Source organism: Danio rerio, chromosome 21 (genome assembly GCF_052040795.2).
Source record: "Danio rerio strain M-AB ecotype USA chromosome 21, GRCz13ab, whole genome shotgun sequence".
Classification (NCBI taxonomy): Eukaryota; Metazoa; Chordata; class Actinopteri; order Cypriniformes; family Danionidae; genus Danio; species Danio rerio.
Genome location: NC_141041.1, coordinates 1,935,001 through 1,952,199, shown reverse-complemented (window position 1 = coordinate 1,952,199; position 17,199 = coordinate 1,935,001). Strand labels below are relative to the sequence as shown.

General features: G+C 32.9%; 1 protein-coding gene across 4 annotated transcripts in view; it reads right to left on the bottom strand.

Annotated features, from left to right (window-relative positions):
* Nucleotides 1-17,199, bottom strand: part of LOC101884022 (uncharacterized) — a 71,085-nt gene that overhangs the window by 22,524 nt on the left and 31,362 nt on the right. For all 4 annotated transcript variants that reach the window (XM_087300488.1, XM_087300490.1, XM_087300489.1 and 1 more), the window contains exon 3: nt 9,553-9,655. In XM_087300488.1, coding sequence (XP_087156614.1) covers nt 9,553-9,585 — 33 coding nt within the window. In that variant the 5' untranslated portion in view covers nt 9,586-9,655. The remainder of the gene's footprint in view (nt 1-9,552; nt 9,656-17,199) is intronic.

Here is a 17,199-nt window from a genome sequence, read left to right as displayed (position 1 = left end):
CTGCTTGTTATCAAACTATTTTAATAACTGTAAGATGATTGCAGTTCAATCTTATCCTAACGTTAAAACGACTGTCGTAACATTATTTATCAATATGTGAACCTTTCAGGATTCTTAGAAGCTCTAGAAATTAAAAATGTTAAACAGGAAATATGTTTGGACCACTGTTATTGTTTACATCCCTCATAAAGTAACAGCTCAAACATATATCTTTGGTTTTCTTTGCAGACAAATCTTTAATATGTTGTCTAAAGTAGATATATTTATATTTAAAAAGAACATTTACTGCACTCAAACTACTCTAGATAAATTGATAATTATTAAAAACAACAACATTAGTTTAAATGCAGTAAAACTGATCATCGGGCTTTATAAGAACTTCATTTCCAGTACTTTTGCTGTCTCTGTTCCTCAGTGGTGAATGAACGTTTCAAGCTTATAAAACAGCTCAAATCTATTGAGGAGGGGTTATTCATTCTCCTCACATTTATGACTGCATTGCATAACATTATATATTGAAAGTACAGCTTTGACCATAAAAAGAAGTATTTAAATATCAATTACCAAACACAAATTATTAGAGATTTACAGTAGCATGGTCGCTATATTGTTATGTAGAACTATTTACATTACAAGGATCACGATTTACTGTTTGATTTTATGAATATCAGCATCTACAATTATTTGAATAAAACGGAGCTGATATTTTTAACGTAATTCATTCATTTTCTTTTCGCCTTAGTCCCTTTTATTAATCAGGGGTCGCCACAGCGGAATGAACCGCCAACTTATCATATACAACTTGGATGCTCTTCCAGGCGCAACCTAACACTGGGAAATTAATGCAATACATTTTGCATTCACACTCATACACTACGGCCAATTTAGTTTATTCAATTCACCTATACCACATGTCTTTGGACTGTGGGGGAAACCAGAGAATATGCAAACTCCACACAGAAATGCCAACTGACTCAGCCGGGCCTTGAACCAGCGACCTTCTTGCTGTGAGGCGACGTGCTACGCCCACTGCGCCACAGTGTTGCCTCAACTAATTCAATTTCACTATAATTATTGTTCCAAAGCAGCTTTACAAAGTGCGCATATTATTAGATTACATAGTTCATCATATCCTCTCTATATCGAACTTTATGACTACAAAACCCACAGATTATTTATCCTATCATTAAATAGATTTATTTACTTATGTAAATGCAGGTTTATATATAAATTTATTCAGTTTTATTAATAATTATATAGAATATTATTGAATAAAATGCAAATGTTTCCATTCTTAATTTACAACACAGTTTTAATAAACTCTATTTTATCATACTAATATTTAAAAGGTGCTGTATGTGAGTTTTTGACTCTTCTAGAGCAATAAACACTATAATATGTTTGCAGATCTTTCAGAAACATGCTCAGTAAATATTCTTGTTTATCTGAGAAACAATGCTGAAGTCAGATATTCTGCTTTAAACGTGTGTTACGAGCCGGAATGTCTGTCATTGTTTTGGTCATTTAACCCGCCCAATGCCAGATTAACCAATGACATTTTAGGACACCGGGTTGCCAGATGGTGGAAAACAGCACATTTCATTCATTCAGTCATGAAGGCTCTCAAAGTGTGCATCCGTGACTGAATTGCGACTTCCGGTGGACAGTAGCAGACTCTTAAATGAGACGCAGATTCAGAGTTCCACATATGGTGGTTATTAATTAGCAAATAATATAAATATTATGAATGTAAAAATTAGGTGAGCAGGTTACATTGTAACCCTGTGTCCTAACAACATGCTACATGACGAGATTTGTAGTAATGAGCAATTTGCAAGAGGCGAAACACGACAGAAATGTAAATACAGCCATTCAGAAGGAAAGAATAGTGCACTCACTGCACTCCAGCCAAATGGTAACGTTTATAATCTGATTAATACACAATAAACCTGTTTAACATGATTAAATGTAGATGCTGAATCACTGATATGTGTTGGTTTGCACTGAGTCTCAGTTCTGAAGTTTAATTTTAGACTGTTTATTTTATTCTCCAGATCTGAGGTGAACTATCTGCTGCTGCTTTCAGTAGTATGGCAATAAATGTGATGTGAAATGGCATTCAGACTCACATTATTAACATTTAACACTGAATAAAGCACATGAGCTGCACCTGAGCTGATCATTTATCTTGTTGTTCAGCTGTGAGAAATTAAAGCCGTTTCTACAATAATAATTTCAGGTGATGGTTAGGACAAAAATCCTAATCCTATCTTCTATCGCGTGCCGTTGCTTTTATTTAGAAAACGGTTCAAATCAGTCTTAAATCAGCCTTTAGGCTCGATAGTCAGACACACTCACGTCAATCTGGCAACCTGCGCTTGCGTACTTATCAGAAGAGGAGCCGAGTGAAAATGTGTTTTGATCTGGGAGTGCAATACCTAGTTCACCCACTGGGTGTCAGACTTACATACTGCACCTTTAAGAGATAAATTATATGAGAGATGTACTTTGTTTACCAAAAAAAAAAGCAGTTCTAATTGAATGTCCACTGTAAACCTTAAATAAAAGTGTTGTTGTTTTTTTATCTGTCAAGTTTTTTGTTATAATAATCTCAAAATAATTCCACATAAATCAGCAGATATTTTAAGCTTTATACAAAGCTTTCTGTAAAATTGCAAAAAATGTGCACGGATTATGTCTGGCCCTCATTTATATTGGCCCTATAACATATGTAAACATTTCATTTTATTACTTTATAAGCTTAACAGAGTTCAAAACAACAAACAGCTGTCGGCCTACACACACATAATCTCAGACAAGCATACTGGAATATCCATCATTCAATATTTCAATTACTAAAGCGTCATTATGTAGATGAGCGTCTTTTAAGGCCCAATCTAGAGTGTCACCCAGCGCTCTTTCCCCAGAGATGAGCACTGAATTGTGGGTAACGGGGCGAGCTGATGGCCGGGTCACAGACCACGCCAATCACTTACAGTATTTACCAGATCTGAGAGGATTATGGCCTAATCTGTGACTTAATGTGATTAATTTGCACCAAATATGATTTGATTCTGCGAGGCGTCCCCCGAGACGAGGCTGCGCTTGTGTTCCGGAGCAGTAAATTGAAATAAATGACATCATATAAGCCTGTGACAGCCTGGCGTTTATGAATATGACAGAGATGATTAACGCTGCGCCCCAAAATCCCTCAAGCTTTTACAAATTTGAAGACTTCCGTCCCAATTCACAAACAGCTGAAGTCAGAATTATGAGCCCTCCTGAATTATTAGCCCCCCCTGTATATGCATATGTATGTGTGTGTGTGTGTGTATAGTGTGTATAGTGTATGCATATGTGTGTATAGTGTGTGTATAGTGTATGCATATGTGTATAGAGTGTGTGTGTATAGTGTATGTATAAGTGTATAGTCTGTTTATAGTGTATGCATGTGTGTATAGTCGGTGTGTGTGTGTCTATAGTGTATGCATATATGTGTATAGTGTTTGTATAGTGTATGCATATGTGTGTATAGTGTTTGTATAGTGTATGCATATATGTGTATAGTCTGTGTATAGTGTATGCATATATGTGTATAGTCTGTGTGTGTGTATAGTGTATGCATATGTGTGTATAGTGTTTGTATAGTGTATGCATATGTGTGTATAGTCTCTGTGTGTGTATAGTGTATGCATATGTGTATGTGTATAGTCTGTTTATAGTGTATGCATGTGTGTATAGTCTGTGTGTGTGTGTGTGTGTGTGTATAGTGTATGCATATGAGTGTATAGTGTGTGTATAGTGTATGCATATGGGTTTATAGCCTGTGTGTGTGTGTATAGTGTATGCATATGTGTATGTGTATAGTCTGTTTATAGTGTATGCATGTGTGTATAGTCTGTGTGTGTGTGTGTGTGTGTGTGTGTATAGTGTATGCATATGAGTGTATAGTGTGTGTATAGTGTATGCATATGGGTTTATAGCCTGTGTGTGTGTGTATAGTGTATGCATATGTGTGTATAGTGTGTGTATAGTGTATGCATATGTGTGTATACTCTGTGAATAGTGTATGCATATGAGTGTATAGTCTGTGTGTGTGTGTATAGTGTATGCATACAGTATGTGTGTATAGTGTGTATGTGTATAGTGTATGCATATGTGTGTATAGTCCGTGTATAGTGTATGCATATGTGTGTATAGTCTGTGTGTGTGTGTGTATAGTGTATGCATATGTGTGTATAGTTCGTGTATAGTGTATGCATATGAGTGTATAGTCTGTGTGTGTGTATAGTGTATGCATACAGTATGTGTGTATAGTGTGTGTGTGTATAGTGTATGCATATGTGTGTATAGTCCATGTATAGTGTATGCATATGTGTGTATAGTCTGTGTGTGTGTGTGTGTATAGTGTATGCATATGTGTGTATAGTCTGTGTGTGTGTGTGTATAGTGTATGCATATGTGTGTATACTCTGTGAATAGTGTATGCATATGAGTGTATAGTCTGTGTGTGTGTATAGTGTATGCATACAGTATGTGTGTATAGTGTGTGTGTGTGTGTATAGTGTATGCATATGTGTGTATAGTCCGTATATAGTGTATGCATATGTGTGTATAGTCTGTGTGTGTGTGTGTGTATAGTGTATGCATATGTGTGTATACTCTGTGAATAGTGTATGCATATTTGTGTATAGTGTGTGTATAGTGTATGCATATGTGTGTATAGTATGTGTGTATAGCATGTGTAAAGTAAATGTATGTACAGTATGTGTCTTTATTGTGTGTGTGTATAGTGTATGCATATAGTGTATGTATGTGTGTGTAGTATATGCATATGTGTGTCTAGTGTATGTATATAGCGTGTGTATGTATGTGTAGTTTATCCATATGTGTGTATAGTGTGTGTGTGCGTAGTGTGTGTAAAGTAAATGCATATGTGTGTACAGTCTGTGTGTGTGTGTGTAGTGTGTTTAAAGTAAATGCGTATGTGTGTATAGTGTGTGTGCGCATGTAGTGTGTGTAAAGTAAATGCACAAGTGTGTGTAGTGTGTGTGTGTGTGTGTGTGTGTGTGTGTGTTTGTATAGTGTGTGTAAATTAAATGCATATGTGTGCATAGTGTGTGTGTGTGTTGTGTGTGTATAGTGTATAAATCTGTGTGCATAGTGTGTGTGTTGTGTGTGTGTATAGTGTATAAATCTGTGTGTTTAGTGTATGCATATAATGTGTTTATGCATGCGTATAGTATTTGCATGTGTGTGCGTGTATAATGTAAGGCTATAATGTGTGTGTGTGTGGTTTATCCAGTCATTGTGTGTATGTTGTGTTTGTGTATAGTGTATGCATATCTGTGTGTATAGTGTGTGAGTGTGTGCAGTGTATGCACATGTGTGTATGGTGTAGAGTGTGTATGTGGGGAGATTGGCATTCAGAGGGCGGGGCTGGGAAATAATTTCTTTCAGGGGGCGGGGATTAGTATGCAAACGAGCCAGGGTCACAGGTCGTGAGAGCGGATCGCATCACTCCAGACGGAAGAATTCAGCGTCTGTTCATCATTCCTACAGATCCCTAACACACAAACACACACACTTGACTGGATTAAACCATAGTCAAAATAACACTAATATGTGTGTGTGTGTGTGTGTGAGAGAGAGAGAGCGAGTGTGTGTGTATAGTGTGCTGTGTTTGTGAGAGTTTGCATGTGTAAATGTGTGAAAAGTGTGTGTGAGTGTATAGTGCGTGTTTACAGTTTATGCATGCTTTTGAGACAGTGTGTGTGCATATATTTGTGTGTATTTTTATTTATGTGTGTGGGAGAGTGTGTATATTTTTATGTATGTGTGTGTGGGAGAGTGTGTGCATGTATATTTGCATGTATAGTGTGTGTGTGTGTTTATAGTGTACTGCATGTATATGTCTCTGTAAGTCTGTGTGTGTTTCCCCCGAGGGCCTGCTGGAGTAACATATGGTGCTGAATTGAGAATGTGTGTGTGTGTGTGTGTGTGTGTGTGTGTGTCTGTGACCCAGTTTTATTGCTGTCCTGAGCTCAAAATCACACCGAGAGCAAAAACATCTTCATTTCAGCACAGAAAAGATGAAGTTTGTTCACTCGGATCACTCAGATGATGGTTGTTATGATGCTGCTGTTTGGTTTCTAAACTTTCTTTAATACCAGAACTAATAGAGGTTTATGGCAATAGTGACGATGATGATGATAATGATGATGATGATGATGTGATTTATCATGTATTATAACTCATTTATCATACAAAAACAGAGATTTTATACACTGTTATTTCTAAAAATCAAATTTTAAATAGCAATTATTTTGATTTAATTAATAATTATAATATCCAAATTACATATTTGCATAATTGTAGTAATAATATTTTATTATTTTCAATATTTACACATATATTTGTATACCACTATTGTCAGTATTATTATTTATTATTTAAATATAAAAATAACTTTTTTTTTCTTTCTTTATATTATTATTTCCAATTATTATTATATTATTGTTATTATATTATCATTATTATTATTATTATTATTATTATTGTTGTTATCATTATGTTATTATTATTAATATTGTTATGTTATTAATAATATTATGTTATTATCATTATTATTATTATTATTACTACAATTATTATTATTATTATTATTATTATTATTATTATTATCATTACATTATTATTATTATTATTATCATCATCATTACATTATTATTATTATTATTATATTATTATTATTATCATTAATATTATTTCCCTATTATCATTTTTTTATTAGTATTATTATTATCATCATTATTTTATTTAATTATAATTATTTAATACTTATTTACATTTAAATGTGAATGTTTAATTATGTAATTTTATTTAACCATTATGAGCGTAACTACTTATGTTTACTTGACATTATTTATATACTTTTTATTATTTAATTAATTTAATTACTACATTTATTTATTTAAATTGTTTTTCATATAAATACAACAATCTTTCAGTTATCCATTAATTATTTTAATTAGATTTTTTATATTATTTTATTTTATTATTTTTAATTATTTTATGTTAGTAATTGCTATTATTCAGTATTTTTTATAATAGTAAAATAAATAAAATAAAATAAATAAAAATATTTTCACTCTTTTATAATATTCAAATATAATCTTATTTTTTCATGAAAAAATTACTTGTTTTATGAATTAAAATCATTGGAAAATAATAGTAACATAGTTATTGGTTATAATAGTTATATAATAGTTATTATTAATATAATTATTAAATTACATTAATTATTTAACAGTTATTATAACACAATTATTATTTCATATTTATTTATTAATAATTATATTCATTATCACACACATATAATTAAGTCTTTAAATGCATTCATGATAAATGACCTTGCACTTTATTTATAAATTATATTATTATGAATTATTCTCATTCTGCATTACTCGCACATCCATATTCATAAAAATCAAACTCATGAGCAATAAAAGCATCCTGGTTTTCATGGACATCAAACGGCGGCGTCAGAATCTCTGGAGGGACGAGCGGCTCTAAGTGAATGAATGACAACACATGGAGGAAAGAGGAAACTGGAGCCGTAATGGAGGACAGACGCGCACAGGTGACGCACAGATGCTGCACAACAGACACATTTCAACACAACATCTGGACACGCTTTAACAAATACATATCAAACGCACATATGCACACACACACACACACACACACACACACACACACACACACACACACACACACACACACACACACACACACACACACACACACACACACACACACACACACACACACACACACACACACACACAACGGCAGCAGACGGACATAATCAGGCTAAAAATATCACTGTTATTTCTACTCAGATGTAAGAAACGGTGTGTGAGGAATGCTGAAGCAATGGGTTCTTGACTAATTTTACAGCCCAATACTTATAATCAAAAATCAATATATATCGTATATTCTTACTCTTTTTTAATATTCAGAAATAATCTGATTCTTGTCATGACAAATTAACTTGTTTTATAGAATAAATTTATTGGAAAATATATATTTTTAAATACAATAATAATAATAATAATAATAATAATAATAATATAAATAATAATAATAATATTAATAATAATAACAACAATAATAATAATAATAACAAAAACAATAAGAACAACAGCAATAATAATAATAATATAAATAATAATAATAATAATAATAATAATAATTGTTATTATTATTATTGTTATAAATATACATTCCAGGATTGTTATTTTTACAAGTTACTTGCAACTAAATTTAATTATAATAAATATAATATTTTTTTATAAATAAATAAGTAAATAAATGTTAAATTCTTTAGATTTCCCTATATTTATGTTTTGTTTTCTCTATATTATACTAATGTGACATTTTTAGGAAGCATTTATATATCTTTACTTATTGTTTTTCAGCTAGATTTTAAAGCATTGCTTCTTTTTTATTCAGTTTAACTTGAACTGTTTTTATTAATTAATTTGTTTTTTAATTTAAGGATATTTTGTAGATGACAAAAATATAGTCATTACGCTTATTAACACAGAAGTAACTACAATAATTGTCAATTAAATAACAATAATAATAATAAAGTATTACTATTATTATATGCATTACGATTATTGCTATTTTTATTATTCAGTAGTATTATTAATAACAACATTATTATTATTATTATTATCATCATTATCATCAATTATAATACTAAATATATTAGTGTGGTATGATAAATATATCTATATTTTTTTGCTTTTGGAATTTTGGATCATGTAATATTTCTTTTCTGTCTAGGTCTGGGTTGCTTTTGTTTATCAGTATTATATTTACCATACTCTGTATTATATTTACAGCACTGCTTTTATTTCTCTTTATTATATGTACCATGCTCTGTATTATACAGTTGAAGTTAGAATTATTAGCCCCCTGTTTATTTTTTCCCCCAATTTCTGTTTAGCGGAAAGCAGATTTCTTCAACACATTTCTAATCATAATAGTGTTAATAACTCATCTCTAATAACTGATTTATTTTCTCTTTGCCATGATGACAGTAAATAATATTAGACTAGATATTCTTCAAGACACTTTTATACAGCTTAAAGTGACATTTAAAGGCTTCACTAGGTTAATTAGGGTAACTAGGCAGGTTAGGGTAATTAGGCAAGTTACTGTATAACGATCAGAAATAAATTTAGCTTAAAGGGGCTAATAATTTTGTCCCTAAAATGGTGTTTAAAAAATTAAAAACTGCTTTTATTCTAGCCGAAATCAAACAAATAAGACTTTCTCCAGAAGAAAAAATATTATCAGACATACTGTGAACATTTCCTTGCTCTATTAAACATCATTTAGGAAATATTTAAAAAAGAAAAAAAAAATCAAAGGGGGGCGAATAATTCTGACTTCAACTGTATGTAGCATGTTCTTTATTATATTTACTGTGCCGTTATTTCTCAGTTTTATATGTACCATGCTCTTCATTATATTTACCGTGCTGGTTTCCTGCGCGCTCATTCCTGGCATCCCGTTAATGCGTTTTTAACACTCGGTCGGTCTTTACACCCAAAGCACTTTTTTTCTTCTTTTACCGCCTCTGAAACACAAGTAAAGGAACATCCGTCAATAAAACAAACACGAATATCAGTTTGAGGAGTAATTCATGCCAAAAATCAAATAAAGTCACGTTATTATCAGAGCGATTAAACACAGAGTCACTAAAACAGTATTTCAACATCTAAAAAACATAAAGCAGATGGATTTTCTCAGATTTAAGGTAAAATTTTAGAAATAAAGGTTTAATAAGTTTTAAAAAGCAATTGAAAAACAAAATAATTTAATATTAATTAAATCTTTTATTCCAGAATTATGAAAATATTTTTGCAGTATATGAATTTGTTAATATTTTTTACTCATTTCCCATTAACAAATCAATAATTTATCATATTATTAATATATACTAGTACTTAAAATACAGTCAATTGTCCATAATCTTGGATAATCTAATTTAGTGCTCAATATAAGCTTTTATTACATTATTTTAAAATGATATTATTTGATGCACACATATCTTCTTTTAAGGTTTGCTAAAGCTAAACACCATTTCAGTCTTAAATACTAATAAATACATGTTTAATTAATGTTTAAATAATTGTGAGATGCTCAGGTGTGAGATACTCCACTGAAATTGTGTTCGTATGGAATCAGTCATATTTAATGGGGCATAATTAAGAATAATAATCATTATAAAACTGAAATGAAAATCTCTTGTATACAGAGAATACTTATATGGGGACCAATTAAACAAATCAAAGCAGTCATTTCTCAGAAGATGCACTGATAAGTGAGTGTGTGTGTGTTTTCCACTAGAGGGAGATGTTCACTCACACCAGCAGACTATAAAGTGTGCACTATGAAGTGAACATCACACCTCAAACACACACAAAAGCAGCTCGTGTTTACTGTAAAATATGACTAAATGTCTGCGGACACTCTAAAAACAAAACAAATGAGCAAAACTTGTAAATAAATAAATCCTTTTTCTATATTCCTGAAAGAAAATAAGAATTACCTACATGTACAAATGCTATAGTAATTTATAGTACACTTTACACACAGTGTTTTTGAACCATCCTATAATAAAACACGGTAATTCATTTGTTGTGCTTTTATATAGTTGCTATGGTAATGCAAAAACTGCAGTAATTAATCTGTTGTGGTGATTCTATAGTTGCTAGGTAACACACCAACTATAATAAAAAATCTATTGTGGTGATTCTATGGTTGCTATGTTAACACGACAACAACAGTAAACTATCTGTTTTGTTGATTCTATAGTTGCTATGGTAACAGACCAACTATAGTAATTCATCTGTTGTTTTGATTCTAAAGTTGCTATGGCAACAACAACTATAGTAATTGATCTGTTGTGGTGATTCTATAGTTGCTATGGCAACATGTGCTTATTCTAAAGTTGCTATGGTAACAACAACTACAGTAATCAATCTGTTGTTGGGATTTTATAGTTGCTATGGTAACACAATAACTACAGCAATCAATCTGTTGTGGTGATTCTATAGTTGCTATGGTAACACAACAACTAAATTAATCCGTTGTGCTGATTCTATAGTTGCTAGGTAACACACCAACTATAGTAAAAAATCTGTTGTCGTGATTCTATGGTTGCTTTGGTAACACAACAACTACAGTAATCAGTCTGTTGTGGTGATTCTATAGTTGCTATGGTAACAACAACTACAGTAAACTATCCGTTTTGCTGATTCGATAGTTGCTATGGTAACAGACCAACTATAGTAATTAATCTGTTGTGGTGATTCTAAAGTTGCTATGGCAACAACAACTATAGTAATTAATCTGTTGTGCTTATTCTATAGTTACTATGGTAACAACAACTACAGTAATCAATCTGTTGTGGTGATTTTATAGTTGCTATAGTAACACAGCAACTACAGTAATCAATCTGTTGTGGTGATTTTATAGTTGCTATAGTAACACAGCAACTACAGTAATCAATCTGTTGTGGTGATTTTATAGTTGTTATGGTAACATAACTACAGCAATCAATCTGTTGTGGTGATTCTATAGTTGCTATGCCAACACAACAACCACATTAGTCCACTGTGCTGATTCTATAGTTGCTATGGTAACACACCAACTATAGTAATTGATCTGTTGTGGTGATTCTACCGTTGCTATGGTAACACACCAACTATAGTAATTGATCTGTTGTGGTGATTCTACCATTGCTATGGTAACAACAACTACAGCAATTAATCAGTTGTGGTGATTCTAGTTGCTATGGTAACACAAAAACTTACAGTAAATGATTGATTGTGGTGGCTCTATAGTTGCTACGCTAACACAGCAACTACAGTAATATAAACAAATGACCCAATACTGTAGTCTTCTACAACTATATGGTATATTATACTACAACCCACCACAGCTTACTGTAGTAAAACTAAAGTTTTTATTACAGCTTATTGGCTCACTATATTTAATAAAATATGCTGGATAAAGTATTGTAAACACTATAATATATATATATATATATATATATATATATATATATATATATATATATATATATATATATATATATATATATATATATATATATATATATAATACACTTTATTATAGCATTCACATTATAACACTATAGTATTCACTATTAATTACTATATTTATTTGCATGTGGGGATACCAATCAGCAATGTAGAATAAGCAATACTAACCAGCAAGATACATTTTTGACATCAAAATTATAGAACGGAGAATAAAATCAAAGACAAAATTAAATAAAAACTAATGATTGATTTAAATGGGAGTGTAAAACATGCATGTGCAAAATAATACAACACCAACTAGCCGAATCTACAATCATGCAACACAAAAGCAACACTGAAAAGCACAGGGAAAAGAGCAAACATTAGATAAAAGGCTAATGCTATTACCAGACCGCTCTACATAACATGATCTAATAGAGAAGGAGTGGACGTGCGTGTTTGTGTGAGCATCTGGTAGACCAATAAACGCAGCTAAACCTCCTCTAACCTTTTGTTTACAGCGCGTTTGGAAATGAGGACTCGTACAACACCGTATGACCCTGCCAGGTTCCCATACTGCCAGCTGTCAGCTCTCTCTCTCTCTCTCTCTCTCTCACAAGCACACACGCGCACACACACACACACGCACACGCACACACGCACACGCACACACGCACACGCACACACGCACACACACACTTTTAGCTGTTAAATGTGTACACATATCATTTGTATTGATTTGTTTTAAGCTGTTGCGATGCAGTTGCTAGGGCATTCTGGTTGTTTTAAGCGGTTGTGATGCAGTTGCTAGGGCATTCTGGTTGTTTTAAGCTATTGCGATGCAGTTGCTAGGGCATTCTGGTTGTTTTAAGCGGTTGTGATGCAGTTGCTAGGGCATTCTGGTTGTTTTAAGCGGTTGTGATGCAGTTGCTAGGGCATTCTGGTTGTTTTAAGCTATTGCGATGCAGTTGCTAGGGCATTCTGGTTGTTTTAAGCGGTTGTGATGCAGTTGCTAGGGCATTCTGGTTGTTTTAAGCGGTTGTGATGCAGTTGCTAGGGCATTCTGGTTGTTTTAAGCGGTTGTGATGCAGTTGCTAGGGCATTCTGGTTGTTTTAAGCTGTTGTGATGCAGTTGCTAGGGCATTCTGGTTGTTTTAAGCTGTTGCAATGCAGTTGCTAGGGCATTTTGGTTGTTTTACACTGTTGCAATGCAGTTGCTAGGGCATTCTGGTTGTTTTAAGCTGTTGCGATGCAGTTGCTAGGGCATTCTGATTACTTTAAGCTGTTGCAATGCAGTTGCTAGGGCATTCTGGTTGTTTTAAGCTGTTGCAATGCAGTTGCTAGGGCATTCTGGTTGTTTTAAGCTGTTGTGATGCAGTTGCTAGGGCATTCTGGTTGTTTTTAGCTGTTGTGATGCAGTTGCCAGGGCATTGTGGTTGTTTTACGCTGTTGCGATGCAGTTGCTAGGGCATTCTGGTTGTTTTTAGCTGTTGCGATGTAGTTGCTAGGGCATTCTGGTTGTTTTAAGCTGTTGCGATGCAGTTGCTAGGGCATTCTGGTTGTTTTTAGCTGTTGTGATGTAGTTGCTAGGGCATTCTGGTTGTTTTAAGCTGTTGCGATGCAGTTGCTAGGGCATTCTGGTTGTTTTAAGCTGTTGTGATGCAGTTGCTAGGGCATTTTGGTTGTTTTTAGCTGTTGTGATGTAGTTGCTAGGGCATTCTGGTTGTTTTAAGCGGTTGTGATGCAGTTGCTAGGGCATTCTGGTTGTTTTAAGCGGTTGTGATGCAGTTGCTAGGGCATTCTGGTTGTTTTAAGCTATTGCGATGCAGTTGCTAGGGCATTCTGGTTGTTTTAAGCGGTTGTGATGCAGTTGCTAGGGCATTCTGGTTGTTTTAAGCGGTTGTGATGTAGTTGCTAGGGCATTCTGGTTGTTTTAAGCGGTTGTGATGCAGTTGCTAGGGCATTCTGGTTGTTTTAAGCTGTTGTGATGCAGTTGCTAGGGCATTCTGGTTGTTTTAAGCTGTTGCAATGCAGTTGCTAGGGCATTTTGGTTGTTTTACACTGTTGCAATGCAGTTGCTAGGGCATTCTGGTTGTTTTAAGCTGTTGCGATGCAGTTGCTAGGGCATTCTGATTACTTTAAGCTGTTGCAATGCAGTTGCTAGGGCATTCTGGTTGTTTTAAGCTGTTGCAATGCAGTTGCTAGGGCATTCTGGTTGTTTTAAGCTGTTGTGATGCAGTTGCTAGGGCATTCTGGTTGTTTTTAGCTGTTGTGATGCAGTTGCCAGGGCATTGTGGTTGTTTTACGCTGTTGCGATGCAGTTGCTAGGGCATTCTGGTTGTTTTTAGCTGTTGCGATGTAGTTGCTAGGGCATTCTGGTTGTTTTAAGCTGTTGCGATGCAGTTGCTAGGGCATTCTGGTTGTTTTTAGCTGTTGTGATGTAGTTGCTAGGGCATTCTGGTTGTTTTAAGCTGTTGCGATGCAGTTGCTAGGGCATTCTGGTTGTTTTAAGCTGTTGTGATGCAGTTGCTAGGGCATTTTGGTTGTTTTTAGCTGTTGTGATGTAGTTGCTAGGGCATTCTGGTTGTTTTAAGCTGTTGTAATGCAGTTGCTAGGGCATTCTGGTTGTTTTTAGCTGTTGTGATGTAGTTGCTAGGGCATTCTGGTTGTTTTAAGCTGTTGCGATGCAGTTGCTAGGGCATTCTGGTTGTTTTTAGCTGTTGTGATGTAGTTGCTAGGGCATTCTGGTTGTTTTAAGCTGTTGCGATGCAGTTGTTAGGGCATTCTGGTTGTTTTTAGCTGTTGTGATGTAGTTGCTAGGGCGTTCTGGTTGTTTTAAGCTGTTGCGATGCAGTTGTTAGGGCATTCTGGTTGTTTTTAGCTGTTGTGATGTAGTTGCTAGGGCATTCTGGTTGTTTTAAGCTGTTGCGATGCAGTTGCTAGGGCATTCTGGTTGTTTTTAGCTGTTGTGATGTAGTTGCTAGGGCGTTCTGGTTGTTTTAAGCTGTTGCGATGCAGGTGCTAGCGTGTGTTTTGAGAGTTTTAGACTGTTTTAATCTTCCTCTTTAATGATGGTCAGCTTATAGTACAGTCATCTTCAGGCAGAGTTTGTGAGTGTGTGTGTGGACCAATCAGATTGTGTGTGAGCGACAGATGAGCTGATAATGAGCTCCATGTAAAACAGGTGCGAACGGATCAGTCTTTTCCTTTCCAATCACTTCCCTGTTAATTTATGAGGTGAGATCTGCCGATTGTTTTCTTCCAGGGACAGAAGACAAACAGGAGTGAAATAACGACGGACGCTTCAGGAAATAAAGAACAGGAACCAACAGAACAAAAGAGCTGAGGCCGCAGAACCAGCCCAACTGCTACATCTGATTAATTATGAAAACATCAATGATTTATTAACAGCACATCTGAAGAGACACAGAACAGTGCTGAAAGACCCAGAGGAAAGAGTCCGTCTGTCTTTTAAATTTAATATTACATTTCTTTCTGTCTGTTAAATATTAAAATTTAAAAGAAAAAAAATTTTCTTTTAAATTTAAATATTTAAATCTTTTTTCTTTCATTCTTTTAAATTGTAGTATTTAAATATTTTTTCCTTTTAAATTTAAATCTTTCTTTCTTTTAAATTTAAATATTTAAATCTTTCTTTCTTTTAAAATTTAACATTTAAATCTTTCTTTTTAAAATTTAAATATTTAAATATTTCTTTCTTTTATATCTTTCTTTCAAATTGAAATATTTAATAATTTTTTTTTGTCTTTTAAATCTTTCCTTCTTTTAAATTTAAATATTTTTTTCTTAAATCTTTCTTTTAAATGTTAATGTTTAAATGTCTTTAAGTATTTATTTCTTAATTTTTAATATTAAAGCTTGAAAGATAGAAAGAAATCTAAATAAAATGTAAATGTCTGTCTTAAATTTTAAAATATTAAAATTTATTCCTTTTAAATGTAAAAATTTAAATGTTTCTTTCTTTTAAATCTTTCTTTAAAATTTTTAAATCTAAATGTTTTTATTTTAAATGTTAATATTAACTTTAACATTTAATATTAAATGTTAAAAGAAAGAAAAGTAAATATTAAAATTAATTTCTTTCTTTTAAAATTAATTTTTGTTATTTAAATATCATTTTATTTTATTTAAATTTTTTGTTTAATATTTACATTTCTTTCTTTTAAATATTAAAATGTACATTTCTTTTAAATTTTTTATTTAAAATTATTTTTCTTTCTTTGTTTTCCTTAACTCTTTTTTTCCCTTCGTTTTCTTGTTTTTTTTCTTCTAATTTGTAATATTTAAATGTAAATTTGATTACTTTCTATATTTTCGATTTTAAAATGTGCATTTATTTCTGTTTTCAACACGGTTAATTCATATTTTATATACTTTATGTATATAAAGGCATTAAGTGTGTACACATATCAATTGTATTAAATATATGGAGGGATGTGGACAATAGCATTGCTGATACCTGTATACGAGATGAAATCAGTGTTTTGTTTGATTATGCAGTGTTTGATTTCATTGTCGCGAGTTTAGTTTCTATTTGAATTTCTTTGCGGGGAACAAAGTAAAGGATTGGCGGATTTACGGCTTTATCAAGCACATAAAACACTTCATAATCAAACAAAGACACTGATATTATTTAGTGCTCAGGGGATTACACAGATCCTGATTCAATTCTTCAATTATTTCACAACTGACAGGTATTAACTGAGACAAGCAACGACATGAGAGATTCAGACAGACGGAGGAGACGCAGTTCACTTTCCAAAGCAAAGCTGAGGAAGAACAAGACAAACCTGAGGACAAACCTTGCTTGCTTGCTTGCTTTCTCTTTCTTTCTTTCTCTTTCTTTCTTTCTCTTTCTTTCCTTCTCTTTCTTTCCTTCTTTCTCAATTTCTGTAATTTAAAATTTGAATTAAAATATTTAATCTAATATTTTCTTTTTCTTTTTTTTTCTTTTCCAAAAATTTCAATTTGCATTAAAATATTTACTTATAATAATATTTTTTTCTGGCAATGCAGTGGCGCAGTAGGTAGTGCTGTCGCCTCACAGCAA